The sequence below is a fragment of the Alexandromys fortis genome, unplaced genomic scaffold, assembly GCF_014885135.2.
Source record: "Alexandromys fortis isolate MF-2015 unplaced genomic scaffold, M_Fortis_MF-2015_v1.1 scaffold_221, whole genome shotgun sequence".
NCBI lineage: Eukaryota > Metazoa > Chordata > Mammalia > Rodentia > Cricetidae > Alexandromys > Alexandromys fortis.
Genome location: NW_026068096.1, coordinates 1,997,415 through 2,017,982, shown reverse-complemented (window position 1 = coordinate 2,017,982; position 20,568 = coordinate 1,997,415). Strand labels below are relative to the sequence as shown.

Here is a 20,568-nt window from a genome sequence, read left to right as displayed (position 1 = left end):
GCTCCCTGTGCTCTAACTCCTCACCCAGCTCCCTGTGCTCTAACTCCTCACCCAGCTCTCCTTAGCCTCTGGCTGTAGGCTCAGCACACAGCTCAGCTGCTCAACACCCCACCCCATTAAGCAACAGTGCCTTTGAGATGAACTCTGGAGGTTCCTGTTCATTTACTGTATTCAGAGGACAAGTCATCCTAGCTCCAGGAGACAGTGACTCAGGAGCGTCACAAGTTCAAGGCCAGTCTGGGCTACAGAATGAGCTCTAGTCCAACCTGGGCAACTTAGTGAAACCATGTGTTAAAATAAAGCCAAAGAGCCAAGGGCATGGTTTAGAGGGTCCCGTCTCCCAGAAACACCAGTGAGGATCTAGGGGCCGCTGGTTAGGGGTGGAGCACCTGCCTAGAATTCAAGATGAAGGTCTGGATGCTTGGCCATCCGGGGTGAAGCCATGCATAGACTCCCTAGTGAGGGCTGGGGGCATGGTCGGGGTGGAGCCCCGCCTAGAATTCCCCATGAGGCGCTGAGGGCACGTCCATTTATATGGCCGCAATCCTCCTTGCTGGAAAAACAAAAAGATGCCAAAATTAAGGCCAGTAAAATGGTTCTTTGGGTTAAGGGCTACCAACCTCATGGCCTGAGTTCAATATCCAGAATCTCCTTGGTGAAAAGAGGGATCCAGGTTGTTCTCTGTCCTCTACAAACACACGCACTTTGACATATGCACCCACGTACACACACACACAAGTAAATGTGGTAGAAATCACTCTAAGAGCCCCCCCCCCCCAAAAAAAGAGTCCAGACAAACTGGATTCAGTACAGCAGAACTTTGGGATTTGTCCTCAGAACTGCCAGAGAATAGAATGGGAAACACAGCTCCCCGCTTTGTTGCTGTAGCAAACAGAAGAGCACACTGGTGCAGACACTGCAGGCTGGACCTTCACTCCATCTCCGGGGAGTGACTGACGACACTGTGACCCATTTCAGCTAACTCAGACTCACCATTGTCACCAAGGTCACAGCCCTGGCTGCTTGAATCCCTTGGGCTGGAGAGATGGCTCTGATTAACAACACATGTATATAGTTTTTACAGAGGACTGGAGTTCAGTTCCCAGAACTCACGTGTGGCAGCTCACAGCTGCCTGTAACTCCTGCTTCAGAAGTTCTGGCGTCCTCTTCTGGCCTTTTTGGGTGTCCATGTGCATATGTAATATACCTACCCACAGATTGACATATACAGATAATTTAAAATAAACCTTTTTGTTTTAAGATTGGATTCCTTATAGCAGGGGAGAGTTGCTATGGGGAAGGGCTGACATGAAGATGCAAACAGGAAGGACCTGGACTTGGGTGGTTGGACCTGGATGTATCCTATGGCTATAGGAAGCCATGGGTGGTATGGAGCCAGAGAGTCACTGTGGAGTCTTCAGGCTGCACTTGGTTCTGAGCATCACTTCTTCCCTGGAGGGGAGGCCTCGAGCTCTCGTCTCCAGAGTGCGGGCCTAGAATGTCCTGCAGAGCTACACCCCACATCCTGGAAGCTGAAGCAAGCACAGGAAGTGACTGTCTGGAGTCCTAAGAACCTACCACTTTGTGCCCTCAAGACTCCATTTGAATGAAATGCAAAGCAATCCTTTGGAATGCTGCAAAAACTTTCCATATACTGACTTCAACTTACAGGGAAGGAGTTCAGGCATGGCTAAACCCAGGACTTGTTTTGCCATAGCAAGTGCTGATGGCCCCCACTGGCTCTGCATCTTGCCTGGCTGGTTTCTTTCTGGCCATGGCAGTAGCGGCCTGCAGCTGTAGGCTCAGCCTTCCAATCCAGCAAGTTAGACAGGAGGGGACCAGGTCCAGTCTAAAAATGAAAACATGGGTGCTGGTCTCCTGTAGCCTAGGCTGGCCTTGAACTCAAAGAGTAGTGTTGGTATAGAAGAGTGAAAACAGACCCATATCTGTCACCATGCACAAAACCCAAGTTCAAATGGATCAAAGACCTCAGCATAAAGCCAGCCACACTGAACCTTATAGAAAAGAAAGTGGGAAGTACACTTGAACACATTGGCACAGGGAACCACTTCCTAAATATAACCCCAGCAACACAGACACTGAGAAAAACAATTAATAAATGGGACCTCCTGAAACTGAAAAGCTTCTGTAAAGCAAAGGACACGGTCAACAAGACAAATTGACAGCCTACAGAATTGGAAAAGATCTTCACTAACCCCACATGAGACAGACAAAATATACAAAGAACTCAAGAAATTGGACACCAAAAGATCACATAATCCAATAAAAAAAATGGAGTCCAGACCTAAACAGAGAACTCTCAACAGAGGAATACAAAATGGCTGAAAGATGCTTAAGGAAATGTTCAACATCCTTAGTCATCAGAGAAATGCAAATCAAAACAACTCTGAGATTCCATCTAACACCTGAAAGAATGGCCAAGATCAAAAACACTGATGACAACTTATGCTGAATGCAAGCTGGTACAGCCCCTTTGGATGTCAGTGTGGCGATTTCTCAGAAAATTAGGAAACAACCTTCCTCAAGACCCAGTAATACCACTTATGGGTATATATCCAAAGGATGCTCAATTGTGCCACAAGGACATGTGCTCAACTATGTTCATAGCAGCTTTGTTTGTCATAGCCAGAACCTGGAAACAACCTAAATCCCCCTCGACCGAAGAATGGATAAGGAAAATGTGGTACATTTACACAATGGAGTACTACACAGCAGGAAAAAATAACATTGAATTTTGCAATAAAATTGATGGAGCTAGAAAACATTATTTTGAGTGAGATGACCCAGGCACAGAAAGACAATTATCACATGTACTAACTCATAGGTGGTTTTTAAACATAAAGCAAAGAAAGCCAGCCTACAAACCACAATCTCAGAGAATTTAGACAACAATGTGGACACTAAAAGAGACTTACATCTAATCTACATGGTAAGTAGAGAGTAGAAAAAAACAAGATCTCCTGAGTAAATTGGGAGCATGGGGACCTTGGGGGAGAATTGAAAGGGGGAGGGGAGAGGCAGCGAGGGGATCAGAGCAAAATGTAGAGCTCAATAAATACTAATTTAAAAAAATATAGTGTTGAATGACCTTGGCCTCCCAGAGTCTTCCCCAGTGGAGGGAGAGCAGTTGGCTTCCCCTTTGTGAGTACTGGTCTCTCAGGTATGGGGGTGGAGCCCAGGACTTCTGCCACTCCAACACCCGGAGCTAGAGCTGTGACTCTGTCTGTTTGGGTTTCTAAATTTCATTGTTTTCTGGCTAGCCTGAACCAGTCTAGTAGACCAGGCTGGCCTTGAAATCACAGATTAAAGGTGTGTGCCACCACACTTGACTGGCCCTGTCTTTCCCTGCAGCCAGGACTAGCCAAAGCTTGTCATCCTCCTGCCTCAGCCTGGAATGGATGCGTGTGTGGCATCACGACATCGCACTCAAGACTTGGAGGGTCCTTAGCTGGACAGCTTCTTGTAAGTAGAGATAGGGACAGATCCCCAGGCTCTGGCTTAGAGCCCTGTCTGCCCCACTCCAGTCGTCCTGGGTGCCTCCGGGCACATCATTCAGACTCCAGCCCAACAGATCCTTCCTTTGTGCTTAGCTGTAGAGAATGATCTGGAGCCCAGACCAGTCTGAGCTACAGAGCCAGACATTTTGTCAAAAAGAAATGAGGGTTGGGATGTGGCTGAAGGGCAGAGCACTTGGCACACAACCATGGGGTTCTGAGTTGAGATCCTTGGCACCCGTGGACACAGCTGGGTGTGTGGATATAACCCAGAACTGGAGAGGTAGACACAGGAGGACCCCTGGGTCTCTCTGGCCAACCAGTCTAGCTGAATTAGTGACTTAACTTCCAGTGTCCCCAAGACCCCCCATTTCAAAATATAAGGAGGGGCCCTGGCCTCTGGCCGCCATGCACACAAACACGTACACACAAATCTCTCCTCAGCTGGCCGTGACCTCTTCTGTTGCTCTCAAGCATGGCTTCACCCTCCAGGCTTTTCTAGCTGTCAGGGGCCGCGGGGTCGTGAGCCTGTCATTTCCTCTGTGCTCCTGGGTCTGGGTGAGAGAGAAACCTAGGAAGCTGAGCAGAGATCATGGGGCGTGAGTCAGTAGGAAGTGGGCAGCCGAAGAGAAGGCTGAGCTGGGGACACTTGTGCCAAGGGTGTCCCTGGGGAACCCGTGGATTTCCAGTATGTGGGAGCAGGACAGAGAGGGGCCCTGAACCTGTGCCAACCACACAATGGTCCTTTGATTCACCCAGGCGAGGCCACAGCTGTCCAGCATGACGGGTCAGGCCTTGGCCAAGGTCAGTGCTGTCCACCCCCTCCACTCCCTCCTGCAAACTCTTGGTGAGAACATAGGGTCCCGTGCCCCACTCCAACCTAGGAACACCCTTGGGGGACTTACAGGGGCCAGAGCCAGGTCAGGATCCCTCCTCACTGGCACAGGACAGCTATGGTGAGAAAAAGGATGCCTTCCACAGCCAGTGGATCCGCTGGAGCTTCAGGATGCCAAGAATTGGGGGGAAGAAGTCACCTGAAGGGGTCTGGAGTAGATGTTAGGATGGGGGTGATCTCAGGAAACCCAGTGCTTCCTATAGTACCCTCTGTATTTTCTAGTTCTAGATTGATTTATCTGTGTATTTTTCAAGTATATTTATTTTATGTGAATGGGTGCTTCACTTGCCATGCCTATGCACCATGTGTGTGCAGTACCTGAAGAAGCCAGAAGAGGGTGTCAGATCTTCTGGAACTGGAGTTACAGACAGTTGTAAGTCTCCATGTGAGTGCTGGGGACCAAATCCCAGTTTTCTAGAAGAGCAGTCAGTGCTCTTAACTGCAAGTCCTCATCTGTGTGTTTTCTTGTCTAAACCATGAGCTGGGTGAGGATGGTTCTAGATCAGCCTTGCTCGTTGGGATTCCCCAACACCACGGCGTGTCCACTAATCATCTCAACTCCACAAGCGAGCGACTCCATAGGACGCCAGGACATTTCAAGGAAGAGTGACCTGGCTACTTTGGCCCTCAGATAGGAGGTAACAGTTACCCTTAGGGACTGTGGGAATCCATGGCACCTATGTTCTACCTATGCCAGAATCCAGGGGTTGTACCTGGGAGGAGGAGGAGGCAGTCTCCCACTCCTTCTCAACACATTTGTTTTGTATATGTGTGCTACAGCTAGGTGTAGGGGTCAGAGGACACCTTGAAGGAAGCAGGTCTCCTGCCATGAGTGTCTGTCCTGAGGATGGGACTCAGGTTGTCAGGCTTGGCTGCAAGCACCTTACCCTTTGAGCCACCTTTCTGCTGTGCTTATTCTGAGGCAGGGTCTCGCCATGCCCTGGAACTCACTCTGCAGACCAGGCTGTCCTCAAACTCAGAGATCTGCCTGCCCCTGCCTCCTGAGTGCTGGGATCACAGGCACCCACCGTCCTGACTGCTTTGACATAGGGTCTTCCTGCCCTGGACTCTCTAGGTAGACCGGTTTGGACTTGAACTTGTGACCCTCCTAAGTGCTGGAATTTTAGGGTGTGCCTCTGTGCCTGATGATGTCTGTCTGAGGGGTGTGGGGGTCCAGATGCACGAATGCACCCACCCAGGCCAGAGGACATGAGGTGTTCTGCTCTAGCGCTCTTGGCCTTACCCCTTCCACACAGACTCTCCCGCCGAAGTTGTAGTCAGTGAGCCCAGCCGAGCCCTCCGGTCTCCGGTGCCCACAGTCCTGGGCTTACGGTCTCTCACAGGTGCTGGAGTTTTTGAACAGGTCTTCCTGTTTGTATGGCAATCAGTCTTAACTTCTGAACGCATCTTCTAACCCCTGGGTTTTGTTCTTTTTGAGAATCTCAGGTCGCCCAGACTGGAATGAAGTTCCTTCTGACCTTAATCCTCCAGCCTGGTGGTCAGCTTGCGAGGTGGAAAGGCAGGTGTGCGCCATCGTGTCCACGGAATCCAGGGTTCGTGCATGCTGGGCAAGCCCTCTGCCCACCGAGTTAGCTACTGATGACCTCGACTCGTGTTTGACTCACTCTGAAGCCTCAGCTGGTCTGGAACTCGCAGCAATCCTCCTGCTTCAGCCTCCCAACGGCTAGAATGAGAGGTATGAGCCTTTAAACGGCTGGGAACAGCTCAGGGACACCCTTTGCCTCCTTGGGGCTTGTCAGTGTGAAGGTCTGACCAGAGGTGCCCAGCCCGAACTTCCAGACACTCTCCAGGTGGAGACCCCAAAGGCACCTGGAGGTGTCCACCTTAGTCAACTCCCAGAACATGCCCCCCGGGCCGCAGTTTGTGACCTGACCCCACTGTGGACTGTTCTTTCTAGACAACTGTCTGGTTCCCAGATGGGACAGGGCCTGCCCCCGGCGGCCACCCCCGCGCAGGCCCGGGCCCTGCGCCTAGGGGACACGTCCGTCCCGCCGCGCCCCGCCCCGCCCGCCGCCGGCCCCGCCCGCCTTGGGCTTTTATAGGCCGAGGCGCCCGCACTCACAGAGTCCCCGCTGCTCCACACTCGCCATGTGTCCTGGGGCACTGTGGCCGCTGCTTTGGGGAGCCCTGGTCTGGGCGGTGGGATCCGTGGGTGCCGTGATGGGCTCGGGGGATTCCGCGCCCGGTGAGTGGGGCTGGGCGGAAGGGGCGGGAGAGTGGGCCACCCACGTGGCCTGCGGAATGCGGCAGGGGGATGTCTGGGGGTGCGCTCTGGTTGGGTAGGCGAGTGGGGTGCTCCACGTCTCCAGCCTCAAGAGAGGACTGACATTTATTTATTAAGCTCTCACTGTTTACCTGCTTTCCCATGAGACTACAGAACCCAAAGTTGTGGGTACTTTTTCCATCCCCGTTCTCAGGATGGGTAAACTGAGGCTTAGGGTCATGAACCTTGTAAGTGACACTGTGGGTGGCTCCTTTAGAGAGACATCTCTTTTAGAGAGACATCTCTGGGTGGCTGGACCTGCTAATGCCATCTGGGTGGAGGGTTTCAGGATCCCCTAGATGAACCGTCTCTGTTGGAATGGTGTACCTGCATCTGGCTGGGAGAGCTCTAGCCTCAGTTTCCCTCTTTTGAAAAGTGTTTGCTGAGGTGCTGGGGCCCAGTTGGAGGAAGGCGGTCGGTAGTGTGTCCTGAGCACGGATGAGGGGATGCAGCTGTCCCCATTTAAGGGTGAAGAAAGCCGAGGGTTCTGCGTTCCAGCCTCCACCCCGCCCTGCAGGGTTGCTGGCCTCCAGGGGAGCCGAGCCCCCTCCCCTAGGGCCGCGTCCCCCGTCCCATCCCAGGGGAGTGAGCTCACGCAGAGGGAATGTTCCCCAGTTGGAGTGAGTAAGAGGCGGGTCAGGCGAGGGGGGGCTGCAGGCCGGGGGCTCGGCTGCCCTGGTCACTGTCTAGACAGGGCAGAGGCGGGAAGCCAGTGCAGGCCCACAGACCCTCACATGCCGAGTGCCTGGCATTTGAAGGGGCTGGGCAGGGTGCCAGTTCTCAGGCCGGAGGCTGGGCAGGAGCTGGTGGTGGAGCACTGGGGTGCGACTCAGAGGAAGAGGGCTCCCCACAGAGCAGAGTCAGGACCATAACTGTGGCTTTCTGTGCCTTTCTCCTGTGTTGGGGCGGGATATCCACGATAGCAATGGGCACCTCTCAGTTGGAGGGGGCATTAGACCTGGAGTATGGGGGGTTGGTTTGCCAGCACAGAATAATTCATAGGTAGAGGTGAGGTCTGGAGTCTCCCTCCTCCTCCATTTCCACATAGGTGGTGTGTGCTGGCTCCAGCAGGGCAGAGAGGCCACCTGCAGCCTGGTGTTGAAGACAGAAGTCAGTCGGGAGGAGTGTTGCGCCTCCAGCAACATCAACACAGCCTGGTCCAACTTCACCCACCCGGGGAATAAAATCAGCCTGCTGGGCTTCCTGGGCCTGGTGCACTGCCTGCCTTGCAAAGGTGAGGGGTGGGGTCCTGACGGTCTCTCTGTGGGCCTGGGGATAGTGCTGGGGACGGACTTGGAGAGAATGGACATTAGATGGAGGGTTTTGGGAGACGATTAGGAGTTTGCTGGGTGGAGCCCACAAGGAAGAGCACACCGTCTCTAGTCTCTAGGAAGGCCGGCTGCCACAGGCAGCTTAGCCAGGAGTTGAGGCTGCAGACCCCCACTGGCCTCTGGGATAGGATTAATGTCACATCACCCTGGCTGTGTCCCAAGCCCACTGCCACACACCCTTCCTCCAGACCCCACCCCTAGCTTCTGGGAAGAGGACACACACCCAGAACGGCCAGGCCTGGGCCCAAGGGCCTATGGGTTGCCTCCTGCTTCCTTGGGTCCTGCAGAGGGGAATTTGCCCCTCCCCTTTAGTCCCTTGGTTTCCTGAAGTTGGCTGAGGGTCAGTTCCCGGTTCGTGGGTGGGCCCTGTGATGTGGCTCCCTCCGGAGAGTTCAAGGTCTGCTCTCCAGACCCACAAAGCAACTGAACTGGGAGAGGGAAGGGTGTCCACGAGTCTATCATGTTCTCAAGCTAGGATGTGTTGGGGTCCATAACAGCCTCAGTTTTCCCATCTGTAAAATGGTAAAAAAGGAACACATGGACAGGAGTGGTGGTGCAGGCCCAGATTCCCAGCACTTGGGAAGTAGGAGGCAGGAGGATTAGGAGTTCAAGGCCAGCCTAGGCTATGGGAGGTGCTGTCTCAAAATAAAGTCTTGTGTGGGGCAAGGTGGAAACCCCAACACGAAGACTTTGTGTAGGCGAGCCTCAGTTTTTCCACCTGAGACATGAGGATGTGCAGGGTGAACCCCTCCCCCAAGCCCTAGTGGGAACCCCTCCCCCAAGCCCTAGTGGGAACCCTCTAGGCTCAGGCACTCAGCCGTTGTGCGCTAAGGTGAACCACACCTGTGCACGTTCTGTGTCCCTAGATTCCTGCGACGGCGTGGAGTGTGGCCCCGGCAAGGCGTGCCACATGGTGGGGGGCCGTCCACACTGCGAGTGCGCACCCGACTGCGAGGGGCTTCCCACGGGCTTGCAGGTCTGCGGCTCTGATGGCGCCACCTACCGAGACGAGTGCGAGTTGCGCGTGACGCGCTGCCGTGGACACCCGGACCTGCGGGTCATGTACCGAGGCCGCTGCCAAAGTAAGGGCCACGGTCGTGGAGGGGCGGGGCCATAGAAGATGAAAGCGGGGTCTGGGGGCGGGGCTTAGGGAGATAAGACGGGGAGGTAGTGCGTGCCGAGGGTGGAGTCGGGCGGCTGAGGGGCGGGGACTAAGGGAGGTGTGACCAAGCAGGGGCGGAGCCTGGAGCAGAGGCGCTTGGGGAGCGCTGGGCCTACTTAAGGGCATGGTCTGAAATGGGTGGGGCTTAGGCTGCTCCGGGCAGGGCCTTGAGGGGCGTGACCCGTACGGGGTGGGGGGCAAATGTTGGTGAATGGGCTCTGTAGAGGCGTGGCCACGACGGCCGCCTTCTACGGAGGGGCCTGAGGGTCAGGTCAGGTGGGTGTCAAAGCCGCCTGACGGGCTTCAGAGTTTGAGCCCGAGCCCCGGGATAACTGCGACTCTCGGGCGTGTCCGGGGGCAGGGCTGCGCGCGGCAGCACGTAGCATTCCACAGCCCTGCGGGCCAGCGTGCCCTCACAAGTGCTGTCGCGGGAGGGAGACGCTGCGCACCCGGGAAAGAGGCTCGGGATGGACGTGGAGGGGGAACGTGGGTGGAGCTTGGCCGAACGGGGCGTTGTCCTGGGGGCGGGGCTTGTCTCTGACGGAGGTGAGCCGGGCTCGCGTTTTAGGGTGGGGGTTGCCCTCTCGGGCGGCGTCTTGCCCGAAGTCGGAGCTGGCGTTCCAGGGCCGGGCTTGAAGAATGGCGGTACCTTTGGGTCCTAGGAATGGGGCTTTTTAGAGGAGTCCTAGTCTAAGGGTAGCTGGACTCATTGGGAGGAAACACCATCCAGGACCTGACCCACCCTCTCTCGGCCCACAGAGTCCTGTGCTCACGTAGTGTGCCCACGCCCCCATTCATGCCTTGTGGACCAGACCGGCAGCGCTCACTGTGTGGTGTGTCGTTCTGCCCCCTGCCCGGTGCCTTCCAGCCCCGGCCAGGAACTCTGTGGCAACTACAACGTTACCTATATCTCCTCGTGTCACCTGCGCCAGGCCACCTGCTTCCGGGGTCGCTCCATTGGCGTTCGCCACCCAGGCATCTGCACAGGTGATACTCGTGTGGGTCTGGGCGTTGGTCCACCAAGGGATAGCACGTGCGCTCACTCTCGTCCGTTTCCTCCACTCCTGCAGGTGCCCCCAAAGTACCACCAGAGGAGGAAGAGAACTTCCTGTGAGCTGCAGCAGCTGGGCCTGGGATTTGAGGCTGTCCCGATTTTATTTATTGTCACAGAAAAGATTCTAATTTATGTCACGCGGACATTCCCCAAACCTGGCCTGAAAGCACTTGGGGTCCCCTAGGATCCTGAGCATGTATCACAAGGACGGAAGGGAGGTTCTATAAGAGTTGTATGTGCCATCACCAGGACTAGGACCAAGTTAGGATCCCAAGGAGGGCAGCTTCACGGAGACCCCTGCTTGATCTCTCTGCCTGCTTTTTTCAGACTGGAGCTGAGTCTCAGGGCACGGTCAGTGGTAGTGTGTCCGCCTCAACTGCGGTTCACACAGGGCCTCTCGGCCTCAGCCCAGAGAAACCCTGGGTTCTTCCCTATTCGCTCCACTTAATGAGGGACCTAGTGGGAGCATCGGGCCATGGCTGACTGACAGGCCAGGGTAGCCAGTGGCTGCCAGGGCTCACTGTGCCCTGAGCACTTCAGAGTCACTCTAGTGCCTACCGCCCTGCACATCAGCCTGGTGCTGCTTGGGGCATGACCCTTCCCTCTGACAGCTGCCACTCAGAGTTACACATGTGCCTTGAAGGGGACCACGAAGAATGGAGAGCTGTAGCTCAGCAGCTACAGTGCTTTCCCAGCTTCCACCAGGCCTGGCCTTCATCTCCAGCACCACGTAAAACAGACACGGGGGCACATGCCTGTCACCCCAGCACTTGGAAGATAGTGGCGGGAGGATCAGGAGTACAGGGCCAGCCTTGGTTGCACAATGAGTTCAAGGCCAGCCTGAAACCTTATATCTCTAAAAAACTTAAAAAGGGTTGGGTGGGCCGGGTGGTGGTGGCACACGCCTTTAATCCCAGCACTCGGGGGCAGAGGCAGGTGGATCTCTGAGTTCGAGGCCAGCTGGTCTACAAGAGCTAGTTCCAGGACAGGAACCAAAAAGCTACTGAGAAACCCTGTCTCGAAAATCAAAAAAAAAAAAAAAAGGTTGGGTGGTTGTAGGGCCATATTATACAGGCCCATATTTTTACACGCCTTTAATCCCAGCTCTTGGGGGGCAGAGGCAGGCAGATCTCTGAGTTCAAGGACAGCCAGGGCTGTTACACAGAGAAACCCTGTCTCAAAAAAAAAATAAATAAAAACTTTAAAAAGAAAGACAAAATGTTCAATCATACAGAGAATCATAGGAGCATACAGAGCCCTCCATGTGGGGGAAAGGATTTCCCAGGGTCTTTTCTATTATCCTCCTTCAAGTCCTCAGCTGGGCCTTTCTTGCAGTATCCCAAAAAGTGTCCTTAGCAGGTAGCCGAGGCAGCCTCTCCCACCCTGGGGTTCTGCCTCACCAAAGAAATAAAGACAATAAAACCACTATGGTGACCAGGACCACCTGCCTTTTCTCTCTGAGCCTGGAGACTAGGATAGAGCATGGGACCACCTGAAAGCTTCCAAAGATATGGTGTGTGCTCGTGGGTTCCTGAGGAGCACGGAGCAAGTGGAGGGGAGGGAGAAGAAGTGGGCCCTTCTGGGTCTTAGAGGTACAGGGACAAGATGGCTCAGGAGCGAAGATGGATACAATGATTGCTGTGTTGAGGCAACTTTAGCATAGGAGGCCAGGCTGATCTTCGATTTCAGGGATAGAGTGATACCATTTTTATTTTTGGTTTTTCAAGACAGGGCTTCTCTGTGGTTTTGGAGCCTGTCCCGGAACTAGCTCTTGTAGACCAGGCTGGTCTCGAACTCACAGAGATCCGTCTGCCTCTGCCTCCCCAGTGCTGGGATTAAAGGCGTGCGCCACCACTGCCCGGCTACCATTTTTATTTTTGTCATCACTATATATATTAGTCCCCTGTCGATGTGTTAGTGGGGTTAGACTGCCGTCCATAGTGAACAGAGAACGCACAGAGGCCCAGGAGCCACCGGCAAGGGGACCTATGGTGTGGGATGATGAACACAGGGGCTGTGGAAGGGTCTCGGCACACATCAGGCCATGTGTCTCGTGTCCTGCCAGCCTTCAGTGCCACTGTTCCTTTAGTGTGGATGCTTTAGCCCAAGCCCTCAGTTCCCAAGACTCTCCAGCCAGCTCTGAGCCATTCATCTCCGCTCCAGTGGGAGCTGAGAGGCCAACATCCCTCACAACATCTCAGAAACATATTCCAGGCCACCAACGCAAACACCTGAGTATAGACATCCGGCGACCTGAGGAGGAGACAAGGCCACGGGCCCGGCTCCCACAGACCAAGAAGGGTCCCCCAGAGTCTGCATGGAGTGAGAAAAAAGGTTGGAGTTAGGTGTCCCCCAAAGGAGTCTCTTATACACAGACAGGTCTGGTTTTTTGAGCAATACACAGCCTGCTTAGCAGTGTACCCCAGCCCTCTGACGTGTCTCCCGAAACAACTGAAGTTTCTGTTAAATCTCAGCTCCCAGGCTCTCTTTTCTTTGAAAATCCCCAACATAGTGTAGAATCATCTTTTAGGAGCCAAGCTGCTGAGAGCGTGGCTGTTTCTGCCCCCTGCTGGGCGTGTTTATGCCTGCAGTCCCAGGACACGGCCTGCAGAAATCTGTGTGTCTCTCAGCCCCACCACTCCCCTTCCTGGGGCTCCTTTCTCCTGGGGGACTCAGTCCTCAGAGGTGGCCTTGTCCATCCTGACCCCTCTTGTGGCCTCAGTTCCCTCACACAACAAGCCATCATAGAAACAAACCACACCACTGACGGTCCCCACTGTGGGTACAGAGCATGGCAGAGTTCAGCTGGCCCCCCCGGGGAGCTGTTGCAGACACTCAGTTCCATCAGCCCTGGCAGGGGCCCCAGCAGGATACAAGGCAGCGTGGCCTGGCACCTCTCCGGCAATCACAATAGCCTCACAGCAGGGCCCAGGAGCTGGGGGAGGAGTGCTGCGTCCAGTTGCACCCCCTCCTCCTTTAGTGTCCCCTCAGGGACACCGAGGTGCAGGCCCTGTCAAGAATCAGTAGCAGTCCGGGAAATGAGGCGCACTCCTTCAATCCCAGCACTCAGACGGCAGAGACAGGTGGATCTCTGTTAGTTCAAGGCCAACCTGACCCATCTACAGAGTCCAGAACAGGCTCTGAAGCTATACAGAGAAACAAAAATCAATCAATAAGTAGATAAATAATCAGTAGAAGTTGTGCTCCACCCACCATCAGGACCCTTGCCCCCTCTTCAGGCATCCCCACCCTACCTCTCAGCTTCCCCCATGTCCTCGGGGTGAAGGCTCCTGGCCCACCATTCCAGCCCCACCCCCGCCGGGCTCCTGAACTGGGGGGTATCTTCCCATTCAGTCTGGGGCCTCAGATAAGACTTCTGCCTTCAGGAACCTCCCAGAGTCCCCAGTGCAAACAGGCACCTGTTAGCTGTGAAGTTGTTGGGAGCCTCTTCGAGGTCTCCGGCCACTCACTGAGGTGAGGGCAGAACGACCAGACCTCCAGGGAGGGATTGCTCCAAGTAGCTGCACCTTTACCTCAGTTTCCCCACCTGTACTAGATGTCAGCTGACTTTAGGGAGCCTCACCCCCAGACTCTGGCAGATGGAACCCTCATTCCCTCCTTTTCATCCTAAGACACTCAGGGAGCCCGCTTGGCTGTAGGCAGTTCTGAGATACTTCCTTGAGAAACAGGGCCTCAGGGCTCTTGGCTTTGATTTTGATTCTGACAGAGGCAGGATTTATGGAGGGTTCTGGGCAGTGGAGGTGAAAGACAGGATTCGGAAGCCCGAGATCCTGCCAGCCATTTTCAAGAGCACAGGCATGGACCAGTGGCAGAGCCCTTTCCTATACTAAGTGTGTTGGTGGCGGCGGCGCACGCCTCTAACCCCAGCACTTGGGAGGCAGAAGTAGGCGGATCTCTGAGTTCCAGTGAGACCCTTTCTCGAAAAGAGTTCATCCCAACCCACAAGAAAGTGAAATGTTCTCCGAAACCAGGTGGTCCCGGTCTGCCAGCCACCCTCTGGCAGCTCTTCCTTAACAGGCAGATGTCGTTGGCTGGGGGTTCTAGGCGGGGCTCCACTCTAACCACGCCCCCAGCCCCTCTCTGGGGATTCTGTGCGGGCTTCACTCTGACCACGCCCCCAGTCCTGCCCCTTACTGGAGGATTCTAGGGAGAGCGCTACTATTCAACTTCAACTATTTATTTGTTTGTTTGTTTTTATTTGAAACATGTTCCCAGTCTAGAGGTAAATTTTAACTTCAAATTTCTATCATCCTGACTCAGTCTCCCAGTCTTCCGGATAACTGGAATTTCCAGACGGTGCTGCTATTCACAGCAGCGAGTGAAGCGCCCCCTTCTGCTGGCCTTTAGTTTATTGCTTAGTGGCCCCAGAATGTCACCTGTCATTGAAGCAGTGGACAGCTGATGTGAAGCAGAAAGCCCCCAGAGTGGTGACGGCCACTGAAGCAAAGACCAGGTAGTGCTGGGAGTATCTTGTCACTTCCTGGCCCCACAGCGACCTGGGATAGGTGTGGCTGTGTGAGCGCTCAGGATGGGGAGATGGGCCAGTGGAGGCCAGCCCTGGCAAGGAGCAGGGGTGGAGTCTGGGCTGAGAGGAAAGGGGTAAACAGAGGCACTCTGGAGACAGAGACAGGCAGATAGATCTCTGTGGGTTCAAAGCCAGCCCGATCCACATGGAAAGTTCCAGGACAGCCAAGGCTACATAGTTGAGACCTTCCCTAACCTGAGAGAGAGGGAGAGAGGTGGGGGTGGGGTTGGGCATCCTGACTGGGTTTGGTGGTGCTCACAGAGCATTCAAAAAGGTCGAGGTGAAAGGGTCAGGAAATCAAGGTCATTCTCAGCTGCACAGCCTTTAATCCCAGTACCGGAAGACAGAGGGATCTCTGTGAGTTCAAGACCAGCCTGGTCTACAAGGTGAGTGAGTTAGTTCCAGTAAAGCCAGGGCTACAGAGAAACCCCGTCTTAAAAAAAAAAAAAAAAAAAAAAAAAAACAAAAAAACCCACAGTCTAGGCGGTGGTAGTGCACACCTTTAATCCCAGAACTTTGAACACTTTGGAGTCAGAGGCAGGTGGATCTCTGTGAGTTCAAGGATAGCTTGGTCTACAGAGTGAGTTCCAGGACAGTCTCTAAAACTACACAGAGAAAAAAAAAAGAGAGACTTGGAAAAATGGTCCATCATTTAAAACCCCTCTTTTTTTTAATGGTTTATTTAACTTTATTTTATGTACGTTGATGTGAAGGTGTCAGATCTTGTGGAACTGCATTTTCAGACAGTTGTGAGCTGCCATGTGGGTACTGGGAATTGAACCCGGGTCCTCTGGAAGAGCAGTCAATGCTCTTAACCGCTGAGCCATCTCTCCAGCCCCCTGGAACTAGCTCTTGTAGACCAGGCTGAACTCACAGAGATCCGCCTGCCTCTGCCTCCCAAGTGATGGGATTAAAGGCATGCGCCACCTCCGCCCGGCCCCTGGCTGGTTTTGGGACTGGGGTTCAATTCCCAGCACCTACACAGTGGCTCACATCCAACTCCAGTTCTAGGAGATCTGGCGCCCTCTCCTGGCCTCCTCAAGTACTGCATGCAAGCAAACCGCACATGTAAAAATAAAAACATGAAGGGAACCCAGAGCCCACAAGCCTGTGCCTGAGATGGCTGAGATCCCTGCGGGAGCCCACACCCCATTCCTGGTTCAGCAGTTAGACTAGCCTGAGTCACCGGGAGTCACCTTGGGAAGGGGTTTCCAACAGCAGGCAGCCCCAGCATCCATCCTGGGCATGGCTGAGGCAGGATAGCATCTTGCTGGCAAGGTCTGCAGGTGAAAGAGGCACCTCATCAACGATCCAGCCCCAAAAGTAGGAACAGGAAGGGATGGGGAGAGAGCTGTGGTCTGTGGTCAGGGCGTAGAGCAGACATTTCTGGGAAACGGGGAAGGCAATTCGATTCAACTCTCCCATATCCCCAAGATCACGCTCATGAAAGTCCAGAAGATCACATTGTCAGCCCAGACTCACCCGACATCTTCCTACCGGGTCATCTTTCCCTCGCCAGGCAGCCCCGGGTCAGCACCTCGGCCCTTGGCCTCAGTTTCCCCATCAGGAACCTCACGTCTGTGAGGAAGCTGACCCTTAGCAGATCTCGGGGTTTGGCTGACTCTGCTGTATTTAGTGAACCCCTACTGTGTACCAGACTTTGTTGGAAGAACTGGGAATATAGCAGAGGTCTGGGGTCTAGAGATCACCTAGCGGGAAATGCGCTAGGCTTGGATGTCTTCATGTTGGGGACCTTCGGGAGAGAATGTTTAGATAGGTCCCCCATGAACCCCAGGCTGGCCTCAAATTCAGTATGTGGCCGAGGATGATCTTGCGTTGGGGGAGGCTGCTCGTTTATCTTGGCTGCCCAGACTCCCACTATAACCACACAGAAACTGTATTAATTAAATCACTGCTTGTCCTATTAGCTCCAACTTCTTATTGACTAGCTCTTATATCTTAAATTAACCCATCGCTATTATTTTACATTTTACCACGGGGCTCATGGCCTACCGGTGAGGTTCCGAGTGGCAGCTCACATCTTTCTCCTCTGGCAGCTACCTTGCATCTCACTGACTCCGCCTACTGTCTATATATCTCTTTCATCCTGGCTTTACTCTGTTAAGCCATTGGCCAAAAGCAGCTTCTTTATTAACCAATGGCAGTAAAACATATTCACCGCATACATCACCTCCCTTTTTTAACATAGTAAAATTACATATAACAAAACAGGTATTAAGCAAGAATTATAGTTACAATATTTACATCTACTTTATCTTTTATCATAACTAAGTAAAACTATAATTATAACTATCTATTCTTCAACTCCATCAAAGACTTCAGAAGGATATACTATTACCTAAGTTAACAGGAAGTACATCGTAAACAACTTCCAAAACTCTAGAACTGACAAAGACATCTTGCTGCCTGGACAGTCACCCAAAGTTCTTCTGTACCATTGGGGCATCCATCTTCAGCCTTCAGGACAACAGTGACCCGCAGACTTTCCCACGAAGCAGGAAATCCGAAGATCTGTTCTGTAATGGCAAAGCCCAATGGATGCTTTCTTCTGCGTCCTCTGACTCTTTCGTGAAGCAGGAACCGTGAAGGATAGTCTCATCTTCCTTAGGCAGCTTCGGCAGTTATTTCTCTGTGGGTCCTGTAAGTCCAGTCAAGCAGTTCAAGCAAGGAAGTTTCTTGCCCAAATGGCAAGCAAACTCCATAAGGAGCCTCTTTGGTGCCCATCTCTCTCTTGAAGTAGATTGGTGCTGCCAGGAGCAGATATGTCTTCTTGTCATAAAAAGTCTTAAACTCTTAAAACATTTTAAGGGGCTGGAGAGATGGCTCAGTGGTTAAGAGCATTGCCTGCTCTTCCAAAAGTCCTGAGTTCAATTCCCAGCAACCACATGGTGGCTCACAACCATCTGTAAAGAGGTCTGGTGCCCTCTTCTGGCCTTCAGGCATACACACAGACAGAATATTGTATACATAAATAAATAAATATTTTAAAACATTTTAAATACCATATTCTGAAGGTCTCTGAAAGATTTGAAGAGTACCTATCCAACTGAAATATATCTCTCTATATCTAGGAAACCTAGCTAATATGGCTATAAGCTTGACTATTATAGATGATTATCGATTAACCTATATTTCATAATTATACATTACATTTTTAAATGAGCTGCACAAACATAATACTTTAATCAAGAACAGGAATATATATGTATATATAAAAATTGATACTAAATTTGTATCAATAAACCAAGATCCATACCAATGCAAATCTCTATAGCATATCCCCCTTTAAATGTAAACAAACATTTATAAACACTATTTGGGAATTTGGGTGTAGTTCTCTCCAAACTGCTTCCTGCTTTTCATTGGACAAAGTAATTTTTGGGGGTGTACACAGTGACTTTTCAGGGGGTCTTGGTCCATCAAACCACATTAGTCTGGAAGGAATGCACAGGTTCTCATCCTCTGTGGAAACAAAAGTAGAACCCCTTTCCTAAAGCAACATATCCTTAGACCCAAATTTTGAAATCAAGATACCTTTAAAGTATATATGTTAGTTTAGCTTAGCAGCTCCTACAATGAGATGTCTCTCTGTACTTAGCTCCTTCACAGTCAAAAGATTCAAATAAAACACAATAATATATATAATCAGGACTCTGTGTATATTCCATCTTTATGTGGCTTATTCTTCTTCCTCTGTTAATTTTTCTACAAGTTTACTCTCTCTTTGCTCCTTTTCCTCTCTTTCCCAAGCCTATGCACATCTATTCAACACTGGGACCCATTCAGAGGTCTTTTTCATCTGAATCTGTCTTTATTGCGTATCTGTTATTATTTTCTGACCAGAATCGCTTTTTTTACAATGCTAAGCAGGCATGGCTAGGACCAACTCCATGGCCCTGCCTGCTTGCTCCGCCCAGTCCAGCATGGGGGAGGCACGTTCGCCACCTCTGAGAGCCATGCACATTGCCCCATTTTCAGGCACACAGTGGGTCTATGTCGCCACTAAGCAGGTTGTAGCACTCTGCTCACAGAACCCATTCAAAGGCTCCTTAGCCGGACCTCCCGAAAGAGCCAGAGTCCTTTGTGCTGGCGAACCAGCCTATCTGAAAAAACGCTGTTACCAAGAAGCTGTGCTTGGTTCCTGCTTTTGTGGGTCTAGAAACCTTTAAAAAAAAATTCTTAGACTTTACATGGAAATTCTTTTTTGTTTGTTTTTTAATTAATTAATTAATTAATTTTTGGTTTTTTGAGATGGTTTCTCTGGCTGTAGCCCTGACTGTTCTTGTATTCACTTTTTTTTAAATATTTATTTATTTATTATATATATACAATAGTCTGTGTGTATGTCTGCAGGCCAGAAGAGGGCACCAGACCTCATTACAGATGGTTGTGAGCTACCATGCGGTTGCTGGGACCTTTGGAAGAGCAGGCAATGCTCTTAACCACTGAGCCATCTCTCCAGCCCCTGTTTGTTTGTTTGTTTTGTTTTTTTGAGACAGGGTTTCACTGTAGCTATCAAGCCTGTCCTGGAACTAGCTCTTGTAGACCAGACTGGCCTCGAACTCACAGGGGTCCGCCTGCCTCTGCCACCCAAGTGCTGGGATTATAGGCATGTGCTACCACCGCCCAGCTTACATGGAAATTCTTACCCAATGCTGGTGTGCCAATCTGTTGGGGGAGGCTGCTCGTTTGTTTCCTGGCCACCCAGGCTTTCTATATAATCACACAGAAACTGTATTAATTAAATCATTGCTTGGCCTATTAGCTCTAACTTCTTATTTGCTAGCTCTTTTTTCTTAAATTAACCCATCTCTATTATTTTACATTTTACCATGGGGCTCATGGACTACCTGTGAGGTTCCAAGTGGCAGCTTACATCTTTCTCCTCTGGCAGCTACCTGGCATCTCACTGACTCCGCCTACTGTCTCTATATATCTCTTTCATCCTGGCTTTACTCTGTTAAGTCATTGGCCAAAAGTGACTTCTTTATTAATCAATGGCAGTAAAACATATTCACCGCATACATCACCTCCCACAGGAAGCCTGATCCTCTGGTCTCCAGCTTCCAAGTACCCGATGAGAAGACAGTGAGACCTACCCTGGCCCTACGGAAATGGGAGCTCCAAGCTCCCTCAGAGACAGGAGTCTAGAGCACACGTGGGCTGGACCTGAACTGGTCCGTGTTTGGTGACCAATGCCCTAGCTTAGTTGGACACAGAAGGCTGGTTCCCTACCCCCAAAGCTGATGCAAATGTTTGGGCCTGGAAGGGGACATACTGACCTGGATGAACCAAGGACACACAATGATGCTTAGGCCACAAAGGGAGGGCATAGGGCCAGCAAGGTCACCCTGTGGGTAAAGGGCACTGGTATCTTGACTATCTCTTCCCCAGGAGGCTCATTCTACCACGCTGCGGTTGAAGCATGGAGTTCTGCACCATGGGCTCTGGAGGAAGAGCGGGTCAGGAACAGTTACTGAGAGGCAGGGCTGGGGAAGGTGATGGCAGCAGATGCAGGGTTTGGGAAGTGGAGGGAGAGATCCCACATAGAGAGGAGAGACACAAACAGAGGCAAGGAGAGACAGACAGAGCACAGAGAGAAGTGAGACAGAGGAAGGGGGAGAGAGACAGAAAAGAGAGCAACTGGAGACAGACAGACTGAGACAGAGATGGATGGGAGGAGAGGGACAAGGACAGAAAGAAAGCCAAGTCAGCAGTGCTCACCTTTAATCTCAGTGACTGGAGACACTGGCAGCTGGG

General features: G+C 52.1%; 1 protein-coding gene across 1 annotated transcript; it reads left to right on the top strand.

Annotated features, from left to right (window-relative positions):
* Positions 1-6,479: 6,479 nt before the first annotated feature.
* Fstl3 (follistatin like 3) lies at positions 6,480-11,681 on the top strand. The gene is made up of 5 exons (XM_050123344.1): positions 6,480-6,616; positions 7,743-7,928; positions 8,892-9,107; positions 9,947-10,174; positions 10,258-11,681. Exons 1-5 carry the CDS (start codon positions 6,520-6,522, stop codon positions 10,299-10,301), a joined length of 771 nt encoding a protein of 256 aa, XP_049979301.1. The 5' UTR covers positions 6,480-6,519; the 3' UTR covers positions 10,302-11,681.
* The last annotated feature ends 8,887 nt before the right edge of the window (positions 11,682-20,568 follow it).

Coding starts and splice junctions, on each gene's coding strand:
- Fstl3 (XM_050123344.1), top strand. CDS start 6,520: ATGTGTCCTGGGGCACTGTGGCCGCTGCTTTGGGGAGCCCTGGTCTGG. Junction 6,617..7,742: donor CTCGGGGGATTCCGCGCCCG/GTGAGTGGGGCT, acceptor ATTTCCACATAG/GTGGTGTGTGCTGGCTCCAG. Junction 9,108..9,946: donor GTACCGAGGCCGCTGCCAAA/GTAAGGGCCACG, acceptor CTCGGCCCACAG/AGTCCTGTGCTCACGTAGTG.